The following is a 25,399-nucleotide window of genomic DNA, read 5'->3' as shown; positions in this document are numbered from 1 at the left end:
AAGGAGAGGATGATGACTACAAATACAACTAAAGTCTCAGAACACTGGAGTAACGCAGAACATGTGAAAATGAAGAGCCGTCCTCTTCCAGAATATACACCTGTAATCAGGTTTGTATCCTTCTGGTCCTCTTCTTTCCTTTGCCTATTAAACCTATTCCATAAGTATACAATTCTGAACCTATGATCCTCTGCAAATGATTACCGTAATTCCTGCATTAGCACTGAGGATAAAGCGGGACATGTAAGCCACAGGAAGTGCAGCTTTTTCCTCCAAGGAACCCTGCCTGCCTTCTGGAGCCTCAGTCCCCACTTTCTTCCAGTTTGATGTAACAGCCTAACCCTCAGTCTATCACAACTAGAAAGTAGGAGGTGACCAAGATCACACTGGGTGCTTCTTTTCAGAAAAACAAAGGCCTTTTAAGGATGAGTCCCCGTCACCTACCGTGACAGGCTCTGTCCCTGCATGGGTTAGCCCACACCACATGGCTGTGGGGGACGCGATGGCATTTCTTCAAAGGCCATCTTACCACACAAGCCCTAATGGCTTCCCTTCTACCTTTGTCACTCTTCTCTAGGCACCAGGACTTGAAGAAGATTGAGTAAATTTGGCCAAAATAAATGAAAAGTAAATACTGATGGAGATAAAAATCCAAAGGGAATGAAAGATGGTATGTTGTTGTTAGGTGCCACGGAGTCGAGTAGGACTCACAGCGACCCTATGAACAAAAGATCTGAACCCTGTTCTATCCTGTGCCATCCTCACACTTCCTGACACATAAGAGCCCATTGTGGCAGTCAGTCACCATATCAGTCCATCTGGTTGAGGGTCTTCCTCTCCTTTGCCGACCCTGCACCATTCCCAGTATCATCTCCCTCTCCAAGGAATATCCCCTCCTAGCAACACCCAAAGTATATAAGGTGAAACCTCATCATTCCTGCCTCCAGAGAGCACTCCAGCTGCACCCTCTCCAAGACGTATCTATTCATTCTCCTGGCCGTCTATGGGATGTTCAGTGCTTTTCTCCAACACTACAGCTAAAGGCATCGATCCTTTTTCTTTCTGTCATCCTTATTCATTGTCCAGCTCTCAGATGTATAGCTAGTAATCGGGAAGACCATAGCCTGAATCAGATACACCTTAGTCCAGAAACTTGACATCATTACTCCTCAATAATTTGGAGATGTCCCTAACTGCAGATATTCCCAGTGCAATGAGTCTCCTTATTTCCTCACTGCTTGTACCAACGGTATTAATTGTGGATCCAAGCAAGATGAAGCTGTTGACAGTTGCAGTCTCCTCACCACCCATCATGACACTGCCTATTGGTCCAGTGGTAAGAATCTTTTTTGGATATTGAGATACAATCCATACTGAAGGCTGCATTTCTTGCTTCAAGTCTTCCTCACTTTCAGCAAGCAAGGTTGTGTCATCTGAATAATGCAGGTTACTGATGAGTCTCCCTCCAATCCTGATGCCACACTCCTCTTTATAGAGTCCATCTTCTCAGATAATTTGCTCAGCATACAGATTGAATAGGTATGGAGAAAGAATACAACTCTGACCCACTCCCTTCTCAATTTTAAACCATGCAGTGTTCCCCTGCTCTGTTATCACAACAGCCTCTGGATCCAGGTAGAGGTTATACATGAGCACAATTAAGTGTTCTATGATTCACAGTTGCTGTGAAAAACAATTTGAAAGTTCCTAAAAAATTGAACACAGAGTTACTGTATACCCCAGAAAGCCCTATTGGTACATAGCTCAAAGCATTAAAGTCAAGGATTAAAAAAGACACCTGTACACCAATGTTTACAGCAGTAATATTCATAACAGCCAAAAGGTGGAGACATCCCAGTAGAGGAATAAATTATTGCTCCCCAGCTGATTCTGACTTATCATGACTGGGTTCTCTGAAGATGTAAATCTGTCCAAGAGGAGACTTTCTGTCTTTTTCCTGTAGAACAAACTGGTAGGTTTGAACTGCCACCTGCTTGGTTAGCTGCTCAGTGTTACGCACTACACCACCAGGAATTCTGGTGACCTAGTGGGTAAGGAGTTTCACTGCCAGCCCAAAGCCAGGTGGTTCAAATCCACCAGCTGCTCTGCAGGAGAAAGATGGGCAGTCTCCTCCTGCATAATTTACAGCCTCCGAAAATCCAGCAGAGGTTCTGCCGTGAGTCAGTTTCAAATCAACAGCAATGAGTTGAGTTGAACAGACATCACCAGAGCTCCTAATGGGATAAACAGATAAAGTATCTTATACATATACAGTGGAATATTTTTAAGCCAGAAGGAGAAATAAAATTCTAACATACAGAGATTCTCACCACTGGACCAACTGGCAGCATCAGGATGGATGGTGAAGAGATTGAGATTGTTCACAGCTTTAGTTTGCTTGGCTCCACAGTCAACACTCTTGGCACCAGCAGCCAGGATATTAAAAGGCGTATTGTGATGGGAAAGTCTGCTGTTAGGGGCCTCTCTAAAGTATTCAAGAGCAACGGTGTGTCTCTGGAGACTAAGGTGTATCTGATACAGTTCATGGTCTTTGCAATCACTTGTTATGGATCAGAGAGTTGGACAATGACTAGGAAGGACAGAAGGAGAATTGATGCCTTTGAGCTGTGGTGCTGGAGAAGAGTATTGGACTGCTAAGAAAACAAACAGATTCATCCTGCAGAGGGTTAAAAGGGGCTGCTCCTTGGAGGCAAGGATTCTGAGGCTTCATCTGACATACTTTGGACATGTTGTAAGGTGGGACTGGTCCTTGGAGAGGGACATCATTCTTGGGAGGGTGGAGAGATGGCGCAGGAGGGGAAGGCCCTCTATGAGGTGGATTGATTCAGTGACTGGGGTAATCGGGATGGGTATGTTGGAGGCAGTGCGACTGACACAAGATAGAGTAGGGTTTAGGGCTGTTGTACATAGGGTCGCTATGAGTCGCAAGTGACCCGACGGCACATAACAACAACATGCTATAATATAGATGACTCTTGAGAATATTATGCTAAGTCAAACTAGGGCATAAAATGACAAATATTATATGATCCCAATTAAATAAAATATCTAGAACTGGAAAGTGTATAAAGACTACTTTAGGGATTACTTGGGCTGATGGAGGAGGGGCCTACGTGGAGGGATACCGAGTTTTTGTTTTATATGATGTAAAACTTATGAAAACACATAATGATAGTTAACACAATATGGTGAATGCAATTAACATCACTAAACTGTACACTTAAAAATGGCTAAAATGGCAAATGATTTGTTATATATATTTTATGAAAATAAAACGAGACAGAATAAAAGACCATGATCAATGCAGGAAATTATTCTACAGATGAGAGGGAACATGACACCATGTTTTGTGAAAGTTAGAAGGTCTTCTCTTAGGCCCCCTGAACTATCATAACCAGTGAGGAAATGCGGAGTGAGTGGGTTTATTTTGGTTGAATGATTCTACAGGAATTCTGGGGGCCAAACTTGCGTTCTGTGTGTGGTAGGGATTAAAGGGTAGTTCTCCCTCTCTCAAACTTAAAAACTGAGAGTGTTTCATTTCAGCTTGAAATAGAGGTACCCTAACTGGCTTTTCTTGAGGAAAAAGAGTTTGAGGGGAGAGGTTAAGTTGCTGAGGAGAAAGCACACTTTGAATGCTTCTATGCTCCCTAAGGAGAATTCCTGGTCTCACATTCAGAGATGGAAAGACATGTTACCTGAGAATTTCTGCCTTTGATGTCATCGGAGCTCTGCCCAACTGCCTCGGCCTGGAGCCAGGGACCAGGTGTACGGCCTGGAAGAAAGAGGAACAATTTCATCATCTGTTGGCTCAGGGCCTAGGGTATGCCTTTGCAGGGAATGTTAGCTAAGTCAGCAGTCAGACCAATAGCAAGGAGCCTGAGGTAACAGGAGTTCCTGGACCCGAAGCCCGCAGGCATCCTGCCTTGAGTATGTGCTTCCAACTGCTGACTTCTGTGTCACAGACTGTGGATACAGAGGCCGCCTGCCCAATACGCTGGGCACAAAAAATCATTATTAGGGACATTTATCTAAATGAGGATGGTGCAGGATGGGGCACTGCTTCATTCTGTTGTGCACAGGGTGGCTACGAATTAGAACTGCCTTGAAAGCACCAAACAATGATGACAACATGTAATTGGAGTCCTTGGTTAGTACAAATGGTTAACATGCTGCTCTAACATCTGGAGCTGTGTATCCACCCAATGTCTCGGAAGAAAGGCCTGGTGATCTCCTTCTGAAAAATTAGCCACTGAAAACCCTGTGTAGCACAGTTCCGCTCTGACACACATGAGGTTATCATGAGTCAGAAATAATGAAGATCAGTTCTTCTTCCTAGAAATGCGTACTGTTGTTGTTGTGTACTGGCGAGTCAGAACTGACCCACAGCTGACCCTCAGTGGGTTTTCAAAGACGGTAAATCACAAGGGAGGAGCTGTCCATCCTTCTCCCATGGAGCAGCTGGCGGATTTGAACCATGTGCCTTTGGGGCTGCGGCATAGCTCCTTACCACTAGGCTACCAGAGATCCCTAAAAATACCTTTTTTTTTTAAAGCAGCAAGCCAAATGATGACCCACTGCCTCCAGTCGGTTCTGGCTCATAGCAACTGTATGGGACAAAACAGAACTGGTTTCCAAGGCTATATTCTTTCCAGAAGCCCCTGCCACATTGTTCTCCTGTGGAGTGGCTGATGGGTTCAGATCAGGAACCTCTGGGAAAGTAGCTAAGCTCTTCCCCACCGGGCCCCAAACACATGTTGTTATTACTGCTGTTGTTAGGTGCCACTGAGTCAAGCGTGACTCACAGTGATTATATAGACAACAGATGTGAACGGTGCCCTATCCGGTGCCAGCCACACAATCCCCACCTTGCTCAAGGCCACTGTTGCCATCACTGTGTCATACACTAACGAGCCATCACACAGTGCTCCCTCATGAAAAATTCACCAGCATCTCCTGCCGTGCTCACCTGCCCGTCCTCCCAGTGTGCTAAGCATCTTAGAATGCTTAGAAGATGAATAAAAGGATCAACTGGCAGAAATCTGCTTTCCTTCCATGAGGGCCGTGACTCATTCTCTAAGAAGTACAGTTAAATAGAACACAAACTGAAAGAAACATCAGCCTTGTCATTTTCCCCAGCACAGAGATACCCATTTCATGGCCAACCAACAGCAAAATGCATGCTGTAGGACTTGAAGAATGCCCTGAAAAGATTTTACAATCACAGCTTGTCATTTAAGCTGGGGGTCCTTGAGAACCTCTTCAGAGTCCCTTCTGGTTTCCAACGGCCATTGTTGGGACTGGGAAGTGGGTCAGGAGGAAGGTGGATTCTGTGAGAAGCAGAGGTGACGGTCAGCTCCAGGCCAACACAGTCTCTCCAAGCTGCAGTCTATTATAATGAATAGTGAAGAGGCGCAAGGTGTGGTGCGAAGAACACAGAACATGAAACAGAGAACCTGGAGTTTAGTCTGACATTGATGGATTGAAGAACAACGCCTCTCAAAAGACAGATACATGCGGAAGTCTTAATCCTTAGTACCTATGATCATGACCTTGTGTGGAAACAATTCCTTACTGGTGTACTTAGTTAAGGGTCAAGATGGGGGTCTTGCTGGATTATGGTGTGCCCTAAATCCAATGACACAAGGACAGAGACACAGAGGCAAGGTGGCCATGTGAAGACAGAGGCAGAGACTGGGGTAAAGCTACCACAAACCAGGGAACTCTTGGAGCCACTAAAACCTAGTTCAGATCCGGAAATGTCTTCCCTAGAGCCCCAAGAAAAAGCCTGGCCCTGCTGCAATCCCATTCTAGTTGTGAAGAAATAAACTTAAGTTGTTTAAGTCACCGAAAGGAACCCTGTAGTGAAAGGCACAGTGACTAATTCCTCAGTACCTGGAAGGTCAGTGATTCAAATCACCTAGCTACCCGGTGGGAGAAAAATGTGGTAGTTTGCTTCTATGAGGATGTACATGCCTCGGAAACCATGCAGGACAGAAACGCCACGCTGTCCTATATGGTCACTATGAGCTGGAAGTGACTGGAAGGCAGTGGGTCATCCAGTCTGTGAAACTTTGTTCCTGGACACTGATACACCCCAGTTTCACCACCAGCTGTGACCAAGAGTAGATTACTTTACTTCTGGCCTTAATTTCTTTAGCTGTCCATGAAAGAGTTGCACCAGAAGATGTCAAATGGCCTTTCTTGTTCTAACACTGGAAATTTACAGTTTCCAATAAGGGAACTGACGGATTTAATAAGAAATGCCAGTTCTAACATCTATGAGTTTTTATCGTTAGAAGTGATGAATTCGAAGAAGAAAATAAAAAAAAAAGAAGAAAAAAAAAATAGAAGTGATGAATTCGGCCTTTTATCTTTTCCCTCCTGTCACCGACTCAGCTCCGGTGGCATTATATATACCATTCCACTCTCAACCAGATGCTCTCTGTAGAGAACACAGCCGACTGAAACTCTGTGAGAAGTCACCTCACTTGCCTGTCTCGTGACCACACTTCCCTCACTGCCAGTGCTGGGACCCGGGGCAGCTAATCATCATCGCCCTTCCCCAAATTTGGGATTTTAAAATTAGTTTTAATTATTGTTAAAAACACCATGTAGCTATGGAGCTTTGGTGACCCAGTGGTAAGGAGCTGCGCTTTCAACCCTAAAACCCCACGTTCATGTGTGCATAAAATAAAGATTTTTGCAAAATAGGATTGTTGTTAGGTGCTGTCAAGTGAGCTACGATTCCCAGTGACCCTATGAACGGCGGCTCTGAACTTTGCCCTATCCTGAGCCAACCTCACTATCTCCAACACACTTGACATTCCCCCCCCCGCCGGTCACTGCGTCAATCCAATCTAGCTTGTCGGAGGTAGAAAATAGAAAAGCCATCAGCATGACACCATCGAGTGATAGCTACTTTTAATCTTTTGATGTATATATTTCTAGCATTTCCACTTCTCTTTATTTAGTCAACTAACTGTTCATCTCTCCATGTATACATATACATACACAAGCATTTAATTTTACAAAATTTAGGTTCTAGTTAATAAACTTTATCATTTTATCATGTGGTTTTGCCTGAATTTATTTAATTCCAGTGTCAAAGATATGTGTTATTTCCAAGTCTCTTAGTCTAGAAATGTCTCAGCAGTGTAGGCCTTTGTAATCTTTGTACTTATTAACAACCATTCAGTGAACATCTCTGAGCTTTGTCCCATTCCAGGAGCTAAAGGTAGACCAGTGAATAAGAGTTGATGCCAAGTCCCTTGTCCTCCAGGGACTTGCACTTTATTATACTATACTTAAGGCTTATGTTACAGAGACTGAAAAGAGACAGGTAAATATGCAGTATGTCAGGAGGTGATAGATGCTTTAATGAAAACGATATAGTATTGTAACAAAGTGGTAGATAGAAAGGGCTGCTATTTCATCTAGGGTGGTTATGGAGGGTCTCTCACAAAATAACACTTGCTCAAGGCCCAAAGGAAGTAGGGAATGAGCCATGAGCAATGGGTAGAAGGAACTGCAAGTACAAAGAGCCCGAGATATATGTGTGCTTCAAATGTTCCAAGAAGATTAGGAAGCTAGCGTTGCAAGTGCAACCAGAGGGCTCCTTCGAGGCAAGGAAGGTGAAACTCCATCTCATGTACTTTGGGCATGTTGTAAGGAGGGCTAGTCCCTGGAAAAAGACATAGTGCTGGGAAAAGGTGGAGGGTCAGAGAAAGGAAGGCTCTCAACAAGATGGATCGACACAGTGATCGTAGCCATGGGGTCAAGCATATCAAAGGTGGTGAGGAAGGTGCAGGATAGGTAAGGTTGAAGTCTACTGTCCATCGGGCTGCTGTGAGTTACAGTCAATTCAATGACAGCTAACAACAATGTTGTAAACTGAGGTAGGGAAAACGGCAGAAGGTGAGAGAAGGGGGATTGACTCATGCAGAACTTCTGAGCCCAAATGACTTGGAGAGAGATGGGAAGTCACCGAAGGTTCTGAGCAGAGGGTGGTTTTACTGGATTTTGGTTTGGATGAATCACTCTAGGCTATGGAGTAAAACAGGAAAACGTGTTAGAAAGGCATTTTCTGGTAGGCCAGATGAGCAAATAGCAGAGAGTAAGAAGGCAAAGAAGACTCCAAAGGCTTTATTTTCTTGGAAAAGTAGAGGAGCAGTCAGTGAGGGTGGAAGAGAAAGGAGAGAAGGCTTTCCAGAAAGTCCAGCAAAGAAGTTTTATAGGAAGAGGGTGTGATCAACTGTGCCTGCCACTTCTGGGAAAGAAGCTCTTCAGCAGGACGGTGTGGTCAACTGTGCCCAGACTTCTGAGCAAAGTGCTTCAATAGGAGAGTGTGATCAACTGGACCCGGACACATGACGGGCCAAGGTGGCTTGACAGATGCTCTGGCCATGGAGTAGAGAGAAGAGAGCCCGACACCGGAAAGGATCCGGAGGAAATGAAGTAGACAGTGTTTACTCTTAAGAGGTGTAGAGACACGGCTCTGGGAGCGGGTGGGATCAAGGGAGAGGTCTGTGGCAGAATAGCATCAGTGTGGTGCAGAGGAGAAAGGAGCAAGCTGTGAAGCCAGGCTCATGCAGACCCAATGTGTGACAGAGTACAGTTGTACTCTATCGTGTTTTCCTGCCTCTCATTTTCATAGAAATCGATTGTCAGGCCTATCTGCCCACTGGTGGGTTCAAACAGCCAACCTTCCAATTAACAAATGAATGAAGGGCAAACTGCTTGTCTTACACATAGAGCCATCACCGTTGGTAGCCAATCCAGTGGCAATTTTTGACATGTTACTTTAAGAGAGGAACAGCAATGAATGAAAGATGCTGGATGACTGAGCTTTTGGAAACAGTGTGATCAAAGGGAATGATGAGCCTTGGAGGTACATTCCCGGGGCAGAGGTTCTGGGTGCTCAGCTGCACCCACAGGCTGAATGAAAACCCCTCCCACCAGCAGAACGCCACATTGGCTGATTCTCTCAGTCCTTGCAAGGCTGATTCATCCATGTTCATGACATGAGCTATTTGGACTGTTGAAGTACAAGTTGGAGAAGTTCCGTTCGTAAAAACAACGGTGTTGAGGGTGGCGCAAGGCAGAAACTGATGAAGTCTCCTTAACGAAAACAATGGTGGTGAGGCTCATAGAAGTTAAGTGCTTGGCTGCTAACCAAAAGATCAGGAGTTTGAACTCACCAACTGCTCTGTGGGAGAAAAAGAGCTGGCAATCCATTCTCATAAATACAGCCTCGTAAACCCTAGAGCCCTTTTACACTGTCCTGTACAGCTGCTGAGTTAGAATCAACTCAATAATATATAACAACAATGGTAGTTTTATACAAAAACATCAAGTACCTTTGTTTTTAAAAAAGAGCTAGGAAGGGAGCTCTGGTGGCCTAGTGGCAAGAAGCTGCATGGCAATCCCAGAGGTATTCGTTTTGAATCCACCAGACGCTGTGCTGGAGAAGGAGGGGCAATCTCCTCCTGTACCAGTCAGATCCAATTTGACAGTATACATACAAAAAATAATAACATTTAAAAAAATAAAAAAGAGCTAGGAAATGAAGACAGTAGAGTTTCAAATTTGTCACTTTTTCATTAAACTGACTGCGATTTAAGGTGATTTTGCTGGGAACACCCAGACTAAAAGAACGTGTTTGTGTGTCTGTCTCTCTCCCCCTCTCCTTTTTCTTGAAGGTGAGGAAACCTACTTATGTAAATCTCCCCGGTGCCCAGGGCTTCAATGAATATCCGTTGACAGGATCATGATGATGATGGTGAGGATATCAGTAACAACAATAATGACTTCCTTTTCCTGCCATCATCTTAATAAATACTGTGCCATTAAAAAAATTTTAAAAAATTAAGTTCATCATCTGATTGAAGAGTGACAATAACTAACAGTTATTGCCAAGTGGAGACAGTGAACTGGGCCTCTGGAAGAGCTAAGTATGAGGATCACACCTTTCTCTCTCTCTTTTTCTCTCTCGGGGTGTGTGTGTTTGGATGGAAGCAGAAAGAGAACAAGCAAATGACAAAGGCAGAGGAAGAACAGGAAGATCTGTAATCTTGGGGAGTTGGGTCAACAGGAAGTAGAAGGAAACGAGGAGAAATGTAATCAGACAGCACAATCCACATCAGACACACTCACGTTGTTGTCATTAGCGAGGTCCAACACTACAACTCACCAGATGACAGGGACAAGTGAATTGAGCTTTTCTAGGAGATTAAAGCATTTCATGTCCACCCATACCATGACTTAGAACAGTATCTTATTTTTTATATACAGTCTGATGTGTTTATAGTCTGAAGCACATCCACTCACTTAATCGGCTTTTTAAAGAGGGCTCCTTTCTGAATGCCAGATTTTTGGCATGGGCACCAATCTGACCCTTTTTCTGAGATAGGGAGAAACATGGTGCAGCCTAGAGTTCTGTATGAAATGAAGGACCACAGCTTCTCTCTCATCCTCAGGCACCATGAGTTATGAATGCGGCTAACTCCATCCTACAATGTAATATATAAGATGACTCTCAAGGACAGTCTGAACTGTACTGAGCAAGGCTGGGTAACAGATTTCTAAGAATTTGCTTTTTGGGGGATAGTTTAGGGCAGGGATCAGCAATGTATGGACAACATAGAAAACTCAGCATGCTTCCTTCCCCCCGCCCCCACTCCCTAGGTACCCTCAGTAGTCAGGTCCTCAGGCTGCCACTTATCACTCCTACCCTCTGTTGCTGACCACTGGGGAAAACACACAGTGCAAAAGCCAGAAAGGAAAATAGCACTTTACAAGAGGACCGCAGAGCTTGACTCTGACTTAAACTTCAAGAGTGTGCTTCCTCCCCTGGGCCCACTTCTTCCTCATCAGAATCACAAACTCAGCCCACAATAACTTGAAGCCCAATTTTTTTTTCTTCTGTAAATAAAGTTTTATTGGAACAGAATTATGCTCTATAATTTATTTATTATCTATAGCTACTTTTATATTGTTGTTGTTGTGTACTTCTGAATCAGATCCATCCCACAGCTGACCCTCCAGGGGTTTTCAGAGGCAGTAAATCGCCTGGGAGGAGACTGTCCATCCTCCTCCCATGGAGCAGCTGGTATATTCAAATCCCGATTGCAGTGAAGCTTCTTACCACTAGGCCACCAGAGCTCCCTATTTATAAGTTTTTATATTATAACAGCAAAACTGAGTAGTTCCAACAGAGACTACATGGCTTGTAATGCTTAAAATATTTACTCTCTGGTCCTTTACAGGAGAAAAGGCCTTTAAAGTTATTACTAGATGGCACTGAGTCCATTTTCAACTCAGGGTGACCCTGTGTGACCGTGTAGAGATGCCCCACAAGGTTTTCTGGGCTGTAATCATTTCCACAGCAGAACCCCAGGTCTTTCCCACTGAGCTTCTGGGTGGGTTCAAATGGCTAACCTTTCATTAGAAGTCCAGTACTCAACTATTATACCATCAGGTCTCTTCCAGTTTAGGGTATAGTTCTCAATGCTACCCTAAGTTAAAAAAAAAATAATCCAGAGGCAGACAGGTCACACTCACATGTGGTCTAGGTGTTTACTCAAGTCACAGAGCGGAGAATACCAGTCCTCACCTCCTGCTGACTCTGCTCCCTTCTAAGGCCCTCTCCTCTGGACAAGGCGCCTGACTAGCCCCTCGAGGGTGAGAATTGGTTCATGCTAACAGGTGGCTCCTCTGAGGGGCTAAGAGCCAAGAACTCACCCTACTTGGCTTCACCTTCTGTGTTCATGGCCGAAAACAATTGCCTTCCTGCCTTGTTAACTTTAAGGGGCAGGTCACGCTCTTCCTCTTCTGTTTAAGGCTGAACGAAAACCTCGTTGCTGTCCACTGGGTTTCCGAGGCTGTAAATCTTAACGGGAGGAGACCGACCATCTTTGTTCCGTGAAGCATTTAGGGGATGCCAACCACTGCTCTTCTGGTTAGTAATGCCACATGCTGCACACTGCACCACCAGGGGCTGAGCAGCTCAGGCAGGTTAAGTCCTGTCTATGCATCTCACTGCAGTCTACACCAGGAGAGAGGCATCGAGCTGCAGCCTGGCCTTCAGAGTCTGTAAAGGCCCTCTGGTTGATCTAATTAACTGCATTGTCCAACCAGAGTTCTGAAATGGGGACTTTCAAGGTTTTTCCCCAGCTATTGATGCAAAACTCTTGCTATTGTTTGTGATCTCTGACTAGGTCTTGGAAAGTTATCACCAGGGTGTGCAGGAAAGTGTGGCAAACTCAGCACCTGGATTCCACCCGGAACTGTTAGCTCTGCTCTTCTGCAAAAGCCTTGTCATGAGCCTTGGCAATCAGAGCAAGTAAGTGTTCTGAGACTTCTAGGAGCCTGAGCTCTTTCTACGCTCCTGGGCCCAATGCAGGCCTTGGAACAAATCTACCACGCGGGGATTCTTAAACACCATCTTTTAAGAAGTAGATTAGGATTCAGTGTGTCTGGGTTGGAAATAAAATTCTCAGCAGAAGGTCAAACCAGAATGACCCCTCAGAGTTGCTGTGGGGTGCTGGAGAGTCCATGCTAATTCACTGCTATGACCCATGTGGCTACATAGAGTTGTCCCTCAGAGGGTTCTTGGCTGTAGTCTCTATAGAAATAGATCTTGAGGCCTTTCTCTGGCAGAGCTGCAGAGTAGTTTCAAACCACTAACCTTTCTACCAGAAGCATAGCCCTTAACCTCACCTGTTATCACCTCCATCCACTACTGTCAAATTGATTCCAACTCACAGCTAGCTGCCATCAGCTTTCTAAAAGGCCACAAATCTTCAAGTGAGGAGACTTCCCCATCTTTGTCTCAAGGAGCCGTTTGTTATTGTTATTGTGTACTGTCGAGTCAGAACTGACCCTCCAGCGGGTTTTCAGAGGCAGTAAATCACATGGAAAGAGAGTGCCCATCCTTCTCCCGTGGGGCAGTTGGTGGATTTGAACTGTGCGGCTTTGAGAGTACAGCACAGCTTCTTAGCACTAGGCCATTGCTAACTTTTCAGTTAACAGCTTGCTATGTTACTCAATACACCAAGGGGGTTCGTTATCCTCACAGGGGTGCAATGCAATTGCCAAGCCATCCTCTGCATCACTCACTTGCCACTGAGTTGGCTCTGACTCCCTGTGACCCTCCATCCTGTTTCTGTGGCTATAAATCTTAATGTGAGGAGACTGTCTAACTTTTTCCCTTGGACCTGTAGGTGGATTTGAACCACTGAAGACACGTAGTCTTTTAGTTAACAGAGCATTTCACTACAGATAATGCTACCAGAGCATTCCTATCCTTTACATAACTCAAAACTCACTCCTGCTGTTGAGTTGGAACCGGCTCATAGCTGACCCTCCAGCGGGTTTTTGGAGACAGTAAATCACGCGAGAGGAGAATGCATACATTTCTACCATGGGGAGGATGGTGGATTTGAACTGCTGTAGGCACTGCCTGTGGGTTAGTCCGCCACCAAAGCTCCCATCTTTTATACAGTCTGTGGCTGATCAATGCACACAGAGTGTCTACTTTTGGAGGGGCAGGAACAACTTGGGGTCTTATTAAGGGGGTACTTACTTCTGGGGATCTTGCTGGGGTAAATCTTCTGGCATGGTTTATATTCATCCGGAGGAGGAAAGTCTTCCTCAGAATGGAACGTGAATTTAGACTCAAAGTCATCTGCAGACATGGGAAATGGTAAAGTTTATTCCTGTTACTGTGACGACTCAGGTTTTGGTAACGTCAGGAGTGCCCAGGCCACCCTGGCCAAACACACTGCTCTTCTGTTTGCTGTCCTCTTTGAGGGTTTTAATGGTGGGCTGTTCACTCTCTGACATCCACCTACCTCAATTTCCTCTGATCAGCCAGGACAAGGGGAGGCAGGGAAAGTGGAATGGTCTGGCTTGGGAAGCTGTCTAACTTGGGTATTAGGGGCTCTGCAGAACCCAGACCTCAAGGTGGGCAATTTATGTCAACTAGTGGAGCCTGGCAGCACGAAAACTCAGACTCCTGGTCATCGAGTCAATTCCGACCCATAACTGACCCTCCATTGGGTTTCTGAGGCTGTAAATAAATCTTAATGAAAAGAAAGAGACTGCCCTTTCTTCTCTGGAGTCACTGGTGGATTCGAAATGCCAGCAACACTTGGTCTTTTAGTTAGCAACCACAGACCAGAGCTCCTTCCATGGCATGGAGCACCCCTTAATCTCCAGGCAGGGTTCTGGGAGGAGGCAGGGGGCAGAGGAGCAGTCCTCATGCTGGCTTTGAGCAAGAACACTGCCTTGTCCAGTTCAGACATAGGGTCCCCAAAGTCAAGAGGTTCTGCTCCGGAGTCCTTGATTGTGGGAGGGAAGGGGCTTCTTGACTTTGTGATCTGCATCCTGTGTCTCACAGCAGTCCAGCAGACAGAAGGGACCGAAGGGTTTAAGCTGACCATCTCAGACACTAATGGCTTTCCTCCTAACCTCCACATTCTGGCTCCAATTGTCTCCTGCCTGGTGGGCTTTCCATGCATTCTTTTACTTCATTCAATTCACTTGCCTTTCAGTTGTAAATTGGTTTCTCCACTGGAGACAGACAGACTATAATACACACATATATACACACACAGTGTTCACATCTTGTGCCTTCCTTCCTTTGTAATTAGAGATTTTGCCTTCTCACTCACTTGTCCTGTGGCTGTAAGTGGAGCTCTGCAGTCTAACAGAAGGCTGGAGAATGGGCATGGGAGCCACACAGAACACTGAGAGAAACCCTCTTTCAGAGGACCTGAGACTTATTTTGCACTCGGCTTTCCATTCTCCAAAAAGCAAGAATGTAAACTCTCTCCAGAGGCCAAGAAAAGCACCTCTCTGGTGCAGCCCTGCAAACGAAGGGCCTACTCACCCATGATGGGCAGGCTTCCATTTCTCAGGGGACCTCCTGGCTGCTGGCTCTGGGTCCAGGCTGGCGTTTGCTGGCTCCTGCTTGAAAGTTCCGTGGTGGGTGATCTTGCAGGGGGAGCTGGGGGTGGATTTAACTTCCCCCCACCGGTACCTTACAGAGAAAATGATGACACATTCAGATACAAGAAGAGGATGGACACATGCTTTCCACCCATGTGAGTTAGATGGTCTGATGAGTGAAAGGGTGACCTACACGTCACCTTCTTGGTACTGGATCCCAGTTTTCCCATCGAGGTAAATAACATCACCTCTTATGTACCTCAATTGCCTCATCTGTAAAATGAGAGTGGTAGTAATCCATGCATCTAGCTCCTAAGACTGCAGAGATAATGAAGTTAGGTACCTTGGGCGCCATTTATATAATTAATGTCAAATAAGTGTTACCTGATGTGATGTGGTGTCATTAATGGCAGTGATAACCCTCAGGAGGAGAACCGTTGTAGTTCCAAGAATGACAATGAATTCCTGGGCTCAGATGTAGATGATCAGAGCAGGTTGTGGGGAGATTCCAGTCAATCTAAATCAAGGCCCAATGCAAAGCCTACCTCCTTCACTAAACCTTCCCTGATCATTCCCATGGCAGGCCCCTCTCTCCTTTGCCAATTCTGTTCTGTACATCTCACTTGGCAATTAATAACCCACAGCCCTGGCACATCCACTCACGTTCACTGTTGCGCGGTTCTTAATGACACTGGAAACCATGCTCGGCTTTTTGCAATGAAGGCAATTAAACTACTATTAGCTGTGCTAAGATGTGCACAATTACAATCCCTCTAATCGGGCGGAAGCAGAAATTACTCTCATTTTACACATGGAAAATCAAGTTGAGTGTTCAGCGACATGAAGAAGAAAGAGGCCAGGTGAGCCTCAGGTTCACTACCCCGGAGCCGAAGAGCCTGTGAAGGCGGGTCTCAGCCCCTCTGGGCGTCTCAGCATCTACCATCTTCCTTTCCTGCTCCCCAGCCAATCCTTCTCCTACTTGGTCTTCTGTTCCTACACAGCAAGATTCTAAGGGATGGGCCTGCATCTAAAAGGAGGAATTTGGTGCTTCACACGCTAAAGAGTTAGACTGCTAAGCTGGTGTTTCAAGTCCATTAAGAAGAAAGGTCTGAAGATCTACATCTGAACAATCACACTTACAAACTCCACAAGCACAGTTCCACTCTGACATGCCTGGGTTGGGCATGAACTGTACTGTAGTGTAGTGTAGTGTAATTTGGTTAAAGGCCTGCTCTGTGAAAAGCTGCCCTTCACATGGCGAGGGAGCTCAAACAAAGCTGCCTGATCCCAGCTACATGCAAACGTTTCACACACAGTTTTATATAATCTTTACAACAATCCTGTGAGAAAGGTATATTATTATTTTTCCCATTTGACCAAGATAAAATGAGAACCAACCAATCCATAAGTAAATAAGGTTAAAAGTCAAAGACAAAACCAAACAGCTTGAAGTTACACAGAATTTAGATATGGATGCAGATCCCTTTGAACACAAAGCATTATTCTTTTCATTCATTGCTGCTGAGATGGAACCAACTCATAGCTGAGCCTCCAGTGGGTTTCCAAGAGACTGTGAATTGCACAGGAGTAGATTGCCCACCTTTCTTCCAAAAGGCTGCTGATGGATTCTAACCAGAGGCATGGCCTTTGAGTCAGCAGTGCAACTCCCTCCTAAATAAGGGTCCCCTGCTCTGTTCATGACATCACGGCAATTTACAAATTGTAACTGTCACCAGTATAAATATTACTTGCATAATCAAAATTATTTCTGTTGTGATCAAGAACTTTAAAAATCCTACTTTCTTTTGAACTAGGAATTCATCTTTAGGAATTTATACTTTTTAAAAACAAGAGTAAAAAACTAGGCTAAAATTACTACAAAAATAGACTTCTGGCAATAATATTCATAATGAGAAATGAAATAAGTTGACAGGGATATGTTATATACTGATTATCACATTAATATATTTAAAGATTTTCACGATCTGAGAAAACTGCTTTAATATTAAAAATATATGGAAGCATATGCATAAAATGGTTTTAACTACATAAATATGTAGATGTATTCAGACAGACAGAAAGGAACCATATCCACATATGAGCTTTCATCTGCAAATAATGTTATAATGGGTGATTTCAATTTCTTTCTTCTGTTTGTTCTATAATAAACACACATTATTTTTAACTTAGAGAAAAACATTTAAGAAATTTTCTGTATCAAAACATTCTCTGAAGGACCATAGAATAAGCACACATGGATGAGTGTAAGGGCAGGTGTGCTTTGGGGTGTGTGCGCATGTGTGATGAGCATGTCTGAGTGTGTGTATTAATGACCGTGGCATGAGAATATGCAAGAGCACAGGTATTTATGAGTATGTTTGGGTGTGTGAGTGGGTGGGTGTGGATGTGGAGATGAATGTGCATGGAGACGTGTGGTGTGTGTATGTATGTGTTTATGTATTTGGGATGCATAGACATATTTGTGGATATGTGAATATTGATCTATTTATGTGGTTTGTCCATGGGCATGTTTGTGAATGTATGTGTGAAAATGTGTTTGTAGATGCGTGTGTTGGTATCGATTTGTGCATGGATGTGATTGTGGAAGGAAGCTCGGGCAGCCTAATGGCAAGAAGCTGTGTTACAATCCTGAAGGTACGCGGTCTGAGGCCACCAGCTGCTCTATGGGGCAAGGATGGGCAATCTCCTCTTGTGTAATTAGCTACCTCTGAAAACCCTCTGGAGAGTCAGCCATGAGTTGGTTCTTACCCTACCGCACACGACAAAAACATTTGTGAATGGAGTCGCCTTAAGTTGGAAATGTTTGTCTGTGGATGTGTTGTATGGATGTGTTTGTGTGGTATGTGTATGTGGATTAAGTGTGAATGTGAGTGTCTAAGGTTATACAGGCCTGTGGTTTTGTGTGTGGGTATTTGTGAATGTGTGAGGTTGTCTATATGTTCTTGTGTATATATGTGTGTAGTGTGTAGATATGTAAGATGTGTTTGTGGATATGTGTGTAGGGAGAATCTCTGCACATATATGAGGGGTGTTTTTGGATCTAGGTAAGTGTGTGTGTGTGTGTGTGTGTGTGTGTGTGTGTAGTGTTTGTGGAGGTATGGGTATGGGGTTTGTAGAGGATATGTGTGTGTTTTGGGTGTCTTCTTCTGTAGAAACTGGGGTCCTGGTGGGGCAGGTGGTGTGGGCAAGCCTTGCACACTGGGCTTTGGGGGCTGGGGCTGGAAGCTGGGGGATTTGGGAGGTAGAAGGGGTGGGACTTCACTGCTGTTACTAGGGGCTGAGTATTTGTAGATGTGTTCGTGACAGTGTGTATGTAAATGGAGTGTGTCTGTGTATGTGGGGTATAATAGTGGATGTATGTGGTTGTGGTATATGTGGATATGTGTACACGAGGTGTTTGTGGATATGAGTGTGTAGATATTTGTGTGTATGTTTGGTGTATAGAGGTGTTTGTGTGACTTTTGTGGCTGTGTGTGTCTAGGGATGTTAGTGTATGTAGACGGTGAAGCATCAAAGGTAAACAAAGTTTCATCACTACAGGGAGTGGGGGAGGTGGATTCTTTCATGGATGAAAGAATTATTCTTAACACCAGGCTCAAAACATAGACCCTCATTTTTCTCGAGTCAGCTGGAGAATCTGCCAAAAATAAGGCAGGATGCTAATTCAATCTAGTGATCGCCAGTGACAACTCTGGAGTCAGACTAAAAGAACTCTGGCAAAGTATCGACAGGAGACTTCACTGTGGAAACGGATTGTACCCTCAGCCCCTGGACCACACCTGGGTGGACGTGGAGTCTGAATGACAGATGAAGTAAAGAACCTTTCTCAAGAGCTCACTGTGCCAGGCTGTGCTACACACGAGAACCCACTGAATCCCTAGGGTCATCCGAGGAGGTAGGGTTACTGCGTCCCTATTTTACAGATGGAGCAAAGGAATCACAGAGGCTCAGAGAGCAACCAGGCCACACAGCTGGGAGGGAAGTGGTGGGGAAAACAGAGCAGCATCCCTCCCTTGTGGGCTGCCAGGCCTCAGATGAGTCTCTCAGCCTCTCTCAGCCTCCCAGCCTCTAGAAGGAACAACTCTGAGCAAGAAGTCCCAGCACCCTCAGGTCTTCATGAACTCGAGGGGCACCAAGGTTTGGCCCCGTGGGTTTCCACGTGGCTCACAGAGGCCAACTTCTGGCTGCACACTTGAGTAGTCAAGAGCACAGCTATTCTATCTGGTGTGACTCACATGATCCTCTGGTAATATGGCCGACAGCCAGAGAGGGGTGCTTACCTGGGCCTCGGCCATGCCTCTTCTTCTGTAGAAACTGGGGTCCTGGTGGGGCGGGTGGTGTGGGCAAGCCTTGCACACTGGGCTTTGGGGGCTGGGGCTGGAAGCTGGGGGATTTGGGAGGTAGAAGGGGTGGGACTTCACTGCTGTTACTAGTCCCTGGCACAGGGGGTGCAGGTGTAGAAGACCTAGGGGAGCATGAGGCATAAATGGACAGAGGGGACGGCAGAGGAGGTGGGGGTGGAGGAGCCGGAGGGGCTGGGGACTCCCGCACATCCTGGGTGGGGCTTGCAGTGTCTGCACTGGACCCAGGATATCCACAAGGGGGTAGGAGAGGGAGAGGAGGTGGGATGGGTGGGAGGTGCAAGGGGGCGAGCTGAGGCTTTGCTGCTTTGTCATTGGGAACTGTGGTTTGGGGTGGTGGGGGCGGGGTAGGAGGAAGTGGGGGGGGGGGAGGGGGTGGGGGTGGAGGTGCCATGGTGGGAAGAGGGGGTGCACTGGTTAAGGGGTTTCCTTTGTTAGGTGGGCCAGATGGGGAAACCAGTGGTGCTTTGGTGGGGGAGGAAGGAGGTAGTGGTGGGGGTAAAGGTGGAGGAGGTGGAGGTGGGGTGGGAGGAGGTGGTGCAGGCACATTGGGGCGAGGAGGGGCTGTCCGGCCAGTGCCATGCGCCTCAGGGGCATTTCCCAGGCGGGGAGAGGCAGGGGGATTCAGCGGACCACTAATGTTTTTCATAGGCAGCCTGGGGGAAGGGGCTCGGGAGCCAGGGCCCAGCCCAGCCTTGCCACCTGCAAGAAGACGAGTTCCGAGTTAGACCTGCAGTAAAAGACAGAGACCCTCAAGGGTATGTGGGGTGGTGGTGGTGGCAACTCCTGGCTCTCCCAATGCGATGTCAGTGAGCAGCATGGGGGACACATCCCTCCCTACACGTCCACAGAGAAGGCCACAGGTGCCGAAGGTGGTCACACAGGCAGGCTGTCCACACCAGGCCCTGGCAGTGCTGGTGCTCATGCGCTGACCACCTCCAGGAGGCAACAACATTGTCATCAACTCGGAGCTGACTCCCAGCTGCCCCTCCAGAGGGTCTGCAGAGGCTGTAAAATCGTACAGGAAGAGACTGCCCATCCTTCTCCCATGGTGGTTTCGAGTTGCCAGAAAGGTGTGGCCTATGGGTTGGGGGTGCAGTTCCCTAGGGCCCTACCACTAGGACTGCCCTCTCCAGGACAAACCACAGTATACTGTTTGCAGCACCCATGTGCCCTCACTGGCCCGGGGCCTCCAGGTCAGCTCTGACCTGCCCTTCCTCATTTCCCCTCTAGGCCAATTGGCCATCAGGCTCCAGTGTGGATCCTTAGCCGAATCAACCAGAAGCTCTCTACCCAGTTGTTACCACACCTGTACTTTGCCTGTAATGGAGTCAAGAGTGTCTGAAGATACACAGTAACCTAGGACAGGGGGGAGACACTTGGTGACCTAGGTCAAAAGACTTTGACATCCCAGTTCCAGAAGTTCAAAACCTCCTTTCCCAAAGACTTTTGCTCATTTCCAAGGGACTTTCTGTCTCCTGGTCTGCTCACCTCCAGCACATCAATTCCAAGTAGAGCCCTGAGGCCTCTTTTGATTAGGATTTGCCTCATCTGTCTATATTTGTATCTCAGTCTGGCCATTATTATCACATTGTCAGGCACTATACACCACAGCAAACCATTGTGAAGTTATTACAATGAGATGATTTAAACAGAGTGGCCTTGAGAACAATTCTGTGGTCTGGAAACTCCCAGTGGTGAGGCTGCCAGACCCATGATCATACTGCATGACAGTCCAGTGAAAGTAGGTCCTCATCACAGCCTGGGAGGACTGTCCAGTTGGCTAGTTGCTTCTGAGACTTGAAGGACTAAAGATCATGAGGTGGCAGGCCCGGCCTCTTCCTCACCTGCTGCATCTCTCTGGCCCGCTGGTCGTAGCACAGGGAAGCCCCCAGCAAACAGATCTCCCAGGGCTGGGGGTGTGCTCCCACCTCTGGAGTTGGCAGAGCCTCCACCTTCTTTGCTGCCTCCTTTAGAATCTGAGACAAGAAATGAACAGGTGAGGATGTGAGAACAGCCAATTCCTAGTCGAGGCTGCGGTCTGATACTCCCTTGGCAGCCTTTCCATCCCCACACCTCCAAAGCAACCCTTGCACCCAGAGTCTTCCCCAAGGGTCCTCTTCCTTGACACTCTGCCATCTCATGTGCCTCAGGCCTGCTGGTAATGCTCTCTAGTAAACCAAAGAGCTGGTCACCTATGACTGGCCACACTGAAAAGTGACCAAACAAATGGACCTACAACTATAGGTGTTTGTGGCTTAATGCTTATTTGGGCAATGTTTGGCTACATGGTCTCATAATATTATCGATTTGAGTGGTGTCTTTTTTTTTTTTAAAAAAAGGGAATGTTATTGTTGTTGTTATGTGCCACCAAACTAGAATCAATTAATAGCTGAAGCTCCAGCAGGTTTTCAGAAGCTATAAATTGCAGGGGAGGAGACTGCTCATCTTTCTCCCACGGAGCAGCTGGTGGATTTGAACTGTATGCCTTTGGGTTGGCAGCACAACTCCCTATCACTAGACCACCAGAGCTCCTTCAAGCGGAACCTTGCTCTCTTTCTGTTTATTATTTTCCCCTGATGGGCGCTCTGGAGGCTCAGCCTGTAAAGAGCTGCTCTGCTAGCCCTTAGGCTGCACCTCTGTGGAGGTTCCGCCAGGCAGTTCTATTGGGTGATCTCCTCCCATGCAATCTGCAGCCTCAGATAGCCTCAGGAGGGTCAGCTGGTTGTGACTTGACAGAAATGAGCTGAATGATTTTAAAGACTCCAAGCCCCTACAGCAATGGGCAGTGGGGCTCCAGGGTGTACCTCAATCCTCAGACGACCTTCTCCTCCTGGACTCATGCACCTACCCTGTAACCATGCAGCCGCTCTCTGGTGGCCCCAGCAGGACCCAGGGCTCCTGTGGATGTCCAGAGCCAGTCCACGGTGGTAGCAGTTGCACATGATCAGGATATGGTGGCAAAGTCCCAACATGGCTGCGGCTGCACAATGCAAGTCCAGCGTCCCATATCCAGTAGTTCCAGCTCTTAGGCCTTGTCTAAGGCACTCACATAGAGCTTGGATAGAACCACCTTTTTGGGACTTAACTAAGATTGTGTGGGACTAACTGGATGTAATAAAGTATGTGCACAGTAACCTAACTATGTAGCATCTTTTTTATAGAACAGGTCACGGATGTTAAGTGATATACACCTGTACTGCTTTTTGAAAGTGTCAGTGAGGGGACTAGCAGCACCTTTTACATTAGGAAACGCAAACACTGTGGATGCAGATTTGCACTGTTTTCAAATTGGTTGCAGGAGTCTAGATAAATAAGATCCACAGATTCCATTCAGGGTGTAATTTTACCTTCTTGTCCACGTAGCCTTTATGAGAATAGCAAATACAAGTGAAGGTCTTCGACTATTTGTGCCACCCCACCTCTCATTCTCTTAGTCCCTGCCCTTCCCTGCGCAGCAGAGGGCTCCCACAGATGAGAAGGCTAATGAGACTACAGCACGTGTCACCTAGCCTGCCCTTCCAGGTTTGTCCCTTACCAACCACAATGAGATGATACTTAGCTTGGACAAGAATCCTAGCGGGAGATGCTTATGATTGGAGGCTAAGGTAACACAGGGAAATTAGCAGACAGTGCCCCCTGGTGGATGAATGTGGCTGGATTATTTTTAATCTTAAAGAATGGAAAATACTGTTTTCGGATTGAATTACCTGCTAATTAGGCCTTACCAATTAGACAGTGGGTCTAAATAGAAACTATTTTTTTGTTGCAACCAATATTGAAAGTATGTCTTTAAAATTAGTTTATCCTTTCACATTAACACATATAATTAATAATACAGATACAATTGTATTTCTCAAATTATCTTTGAGAATTACCATCAAGCACATAAATTCAAACAAATCAGTATCTTACACTTATAAACAGTTCTGTGGTGTAAAAAACAGAGTAAGTGTTATACCCTCCATTTTACAAATGAGCAAACTGAACCTCGAAGAGGCTCACCGATTTTGCTGGTGGCAGAATCAGAACTCAGTCGTAGGTCATTGACCCAAGCAGCAAACCCAGGCAGAGCTCAATGCCTCTGAATCTGACTCACAGCATAACCCTGGAGCACAGCATAGAAGCTGGGTTCCTGTCACCCCTGTGCTCTGTGCACTGACAAGTGAGGTGGGCTGGCATATGCCTCAGATAACAGCCTCCGCCTCCACCTCTCTCCTCAGCTCATGGTGGCCTGTCCAGTTTGCTCACTTACTCTCGATTTGCGGGGCACTTCGATCATTGATCTGTGTGACTTTGCGCAGTCGAGTTCCCTGCTGGATATCAGCCAACAGCGCACTCCGACCTTTCGGATCTGCCTTCCTCAAGCTGGAAATGTCTGTGTTTACCTGGAAAGGAATAAGATAGACAGTCGTGCAATTTCATACAGTACATGCAAATAAACCAAATGTCCTCCTCTCCTCCGCTCTTTCTTCATTCTCTGCCTTCTTAGTTTCCTTCACCCCACTGTGTCCCATTTCCCAGTTCACTCAGTTCCCTACAGAGCTGGCTGGAGACAGACACCTCATGCCCTGCTCACACCCCCATCCTGGGGACATAGAATGGACTCTTTGCTGGAAATATCTTTCTTGATAGGTGACTTTGAGTCAGCCCTTGTCAGAGTGACAGCTGCAACAACTGAATTAAATAATGCCTGGCCCGGAGCCATCCTCATGATTGACTGCCAAGCAGCTGCAATCTGCAGGTTTTCACTGGTGATTTTTAGAATAGATCACCAGGACTTTTTTTCAAGTTCATCTTGAACTTCACTGAAATGTGCTCTGCATTGCAGCTACACACGAGCTTCCGCTAATAGGTGGGTGGGGTCTGTGCTTGAGATGCTGAAAATCGAACCCTGGATCTTCCACATGAAAGGAGCCCTGGTGGAACAATGATTAAACACTAAGTTGTTAATTGAAAGGACCCTGGTTGAAACTCACCAGTGGATCCACAGACAAAAGGACTTGGCAATCTTTTCCTGCAAAGATCACAGCCTACAAAACCCTAAGGGCAGCTCTATTCTGTATAACTGTCGGAAAAGACTCAACAATACCCCATAACAATCCTAATGGAGCGGAACTATGCTCCAAAGAATTTTCAATGACTGATTTTATTATTTTTTAAAAATAGATTGCCTGGGTTTTCTTCTCAAGCACTTTTGGGTGGACTGAACTCTCCTACTTTTTAGTTAAACACCAATGTGTGAACCACTTGGACCACCCTGGGAACTCTCCATGAGGCCTCTGACCAGCCAATGAGCTGCTGTTAAGGTGGTTCAGAGCCAGAGAGACCCTCCATGGGTTTTGGAGGCTAGAAATTGTAATGGGAGGAGATTGTCTATCATCTTCTTGATTAGCTATTGGTGCATCAGAACCTTGGGAGACAGGAAACCTTTTGATCAGCAGCGTAGCATCCTATTGGCCGCATGCCCACAGCTCCCTCCTGTTACTGCTGATCGATAGCTGACCCACTGGTGAGTTTTCAGAGGCAGTTCATCGCATGGGAGATTGCCCATCCTTCTCTCACAGAGCAGCTGGTGGATTTGAACAGTGTGCCTTTGGGATTGCAGAATGACTTCTTACTGATGGGCCACTGGAGCTCCCTCCCTCCCTAGAGATCTAAGGGACCTTAAAAGACACTTCTCCGTCCTTCTAGGTTAGCGCCACCACATGTTTGCACTTCTGTCTGGTGGCTCCTGCTCCCAGGTTTTGAATGACCATCCTGCCAGGTGTCCCCAGGTTTCCTGGTCCAAATGTTTGGCTGACCCCCAGTGTGATCATGGCGGCAACTGTCCCTCCTTCTCCTGTTGTTGTTGTTATTGACTGCCATCGAGTTGAGCACCACTCATAGCGATCCCATGAACAAAAAGCCTGAAGCCCTTCCACAACCATTGCCATTCATCAAAGTTCAAAGAGTTTCCAGAGGCGTGCTGGTTAGGAAGTGGATGCCACTCCTGCTTCTCCAGAGTAGTACTTAAACACTAGCTTGGTCCCTCGGTATCTACATCC

The 25,399-nt window shown here is 46.3% G+C and overlaps 1 protein-coding gene across 1 annotated transcript; it reads right to left on the bottom strand.

Moving 5' to 3' along the window:
• Positions 1-217: 217 nt before the first annotated feature.
• Positions 218-25,171, bottom strand: WIPF3 (WAS/WASL interacting protein family, member 3). Its single transcript, XM_006896137.1, has 8 exons — positions 25,157-25,171; positions 23,608-23,740; positions 21,200-21,331; positions 19,272-20,054; positions 14,912-15,061; positions 13,604-13,705; positions 3,717-3,793; positions 218-223 (listed from the first exon to the last, which is right to left on the bottom strand). The coding sequence occupies exons 1-8, from the start codon at positions 25,169-25,171 to the stop codon at positions 218-220; spliced, it is 1,398 nt and encodes a 465-aa protein (XP_006896199.1).
• Positions 25,172-25,399: the final 228 nt, after the last annotated feature.

This window comes from Elephantulus edwardii, unplaced genomic scaffold (genome assembly GCF_000299155.1).
Source record: "Elephantulus edwardii isolate Elephantulus edwardi_28Jun2011 unplaced genomic scaffold, EleEdw1.0 scaffold00182, whole genome shotgun sequence".
NCBI lineage: Eukaryota > Metazoa > Chordata > Mammalia > Macroscelidea > Macroscelididae > Elephantulus > Elephantulus edwardii.
Note: the sequence above shows the minus strand (reverse complement) of the source record. Positions and strands in the feature narration are given on the sequence as shown.

Excerpts from the sequence above, each read along its gene's own strand:
- WIPF3 (XM_006896137.1), bottom strand. Across the intron at positions 21,332-23,607 it reads AAGTGCCCCGCAAATCGAGA|ATTCTAAAGGAGGCAGCAAA; the intron begins GTAAGTGAGCAA and ends TTCTTGTCTCAG. Across the intron at positions 15,062-19,271 it reads GAGGCATGGCCGAGGCCCAG|GTACCGGTGGGGGGAAGTTA; the intron begins GTAAGCACCCCT and ends TTTCTCTGTAAG.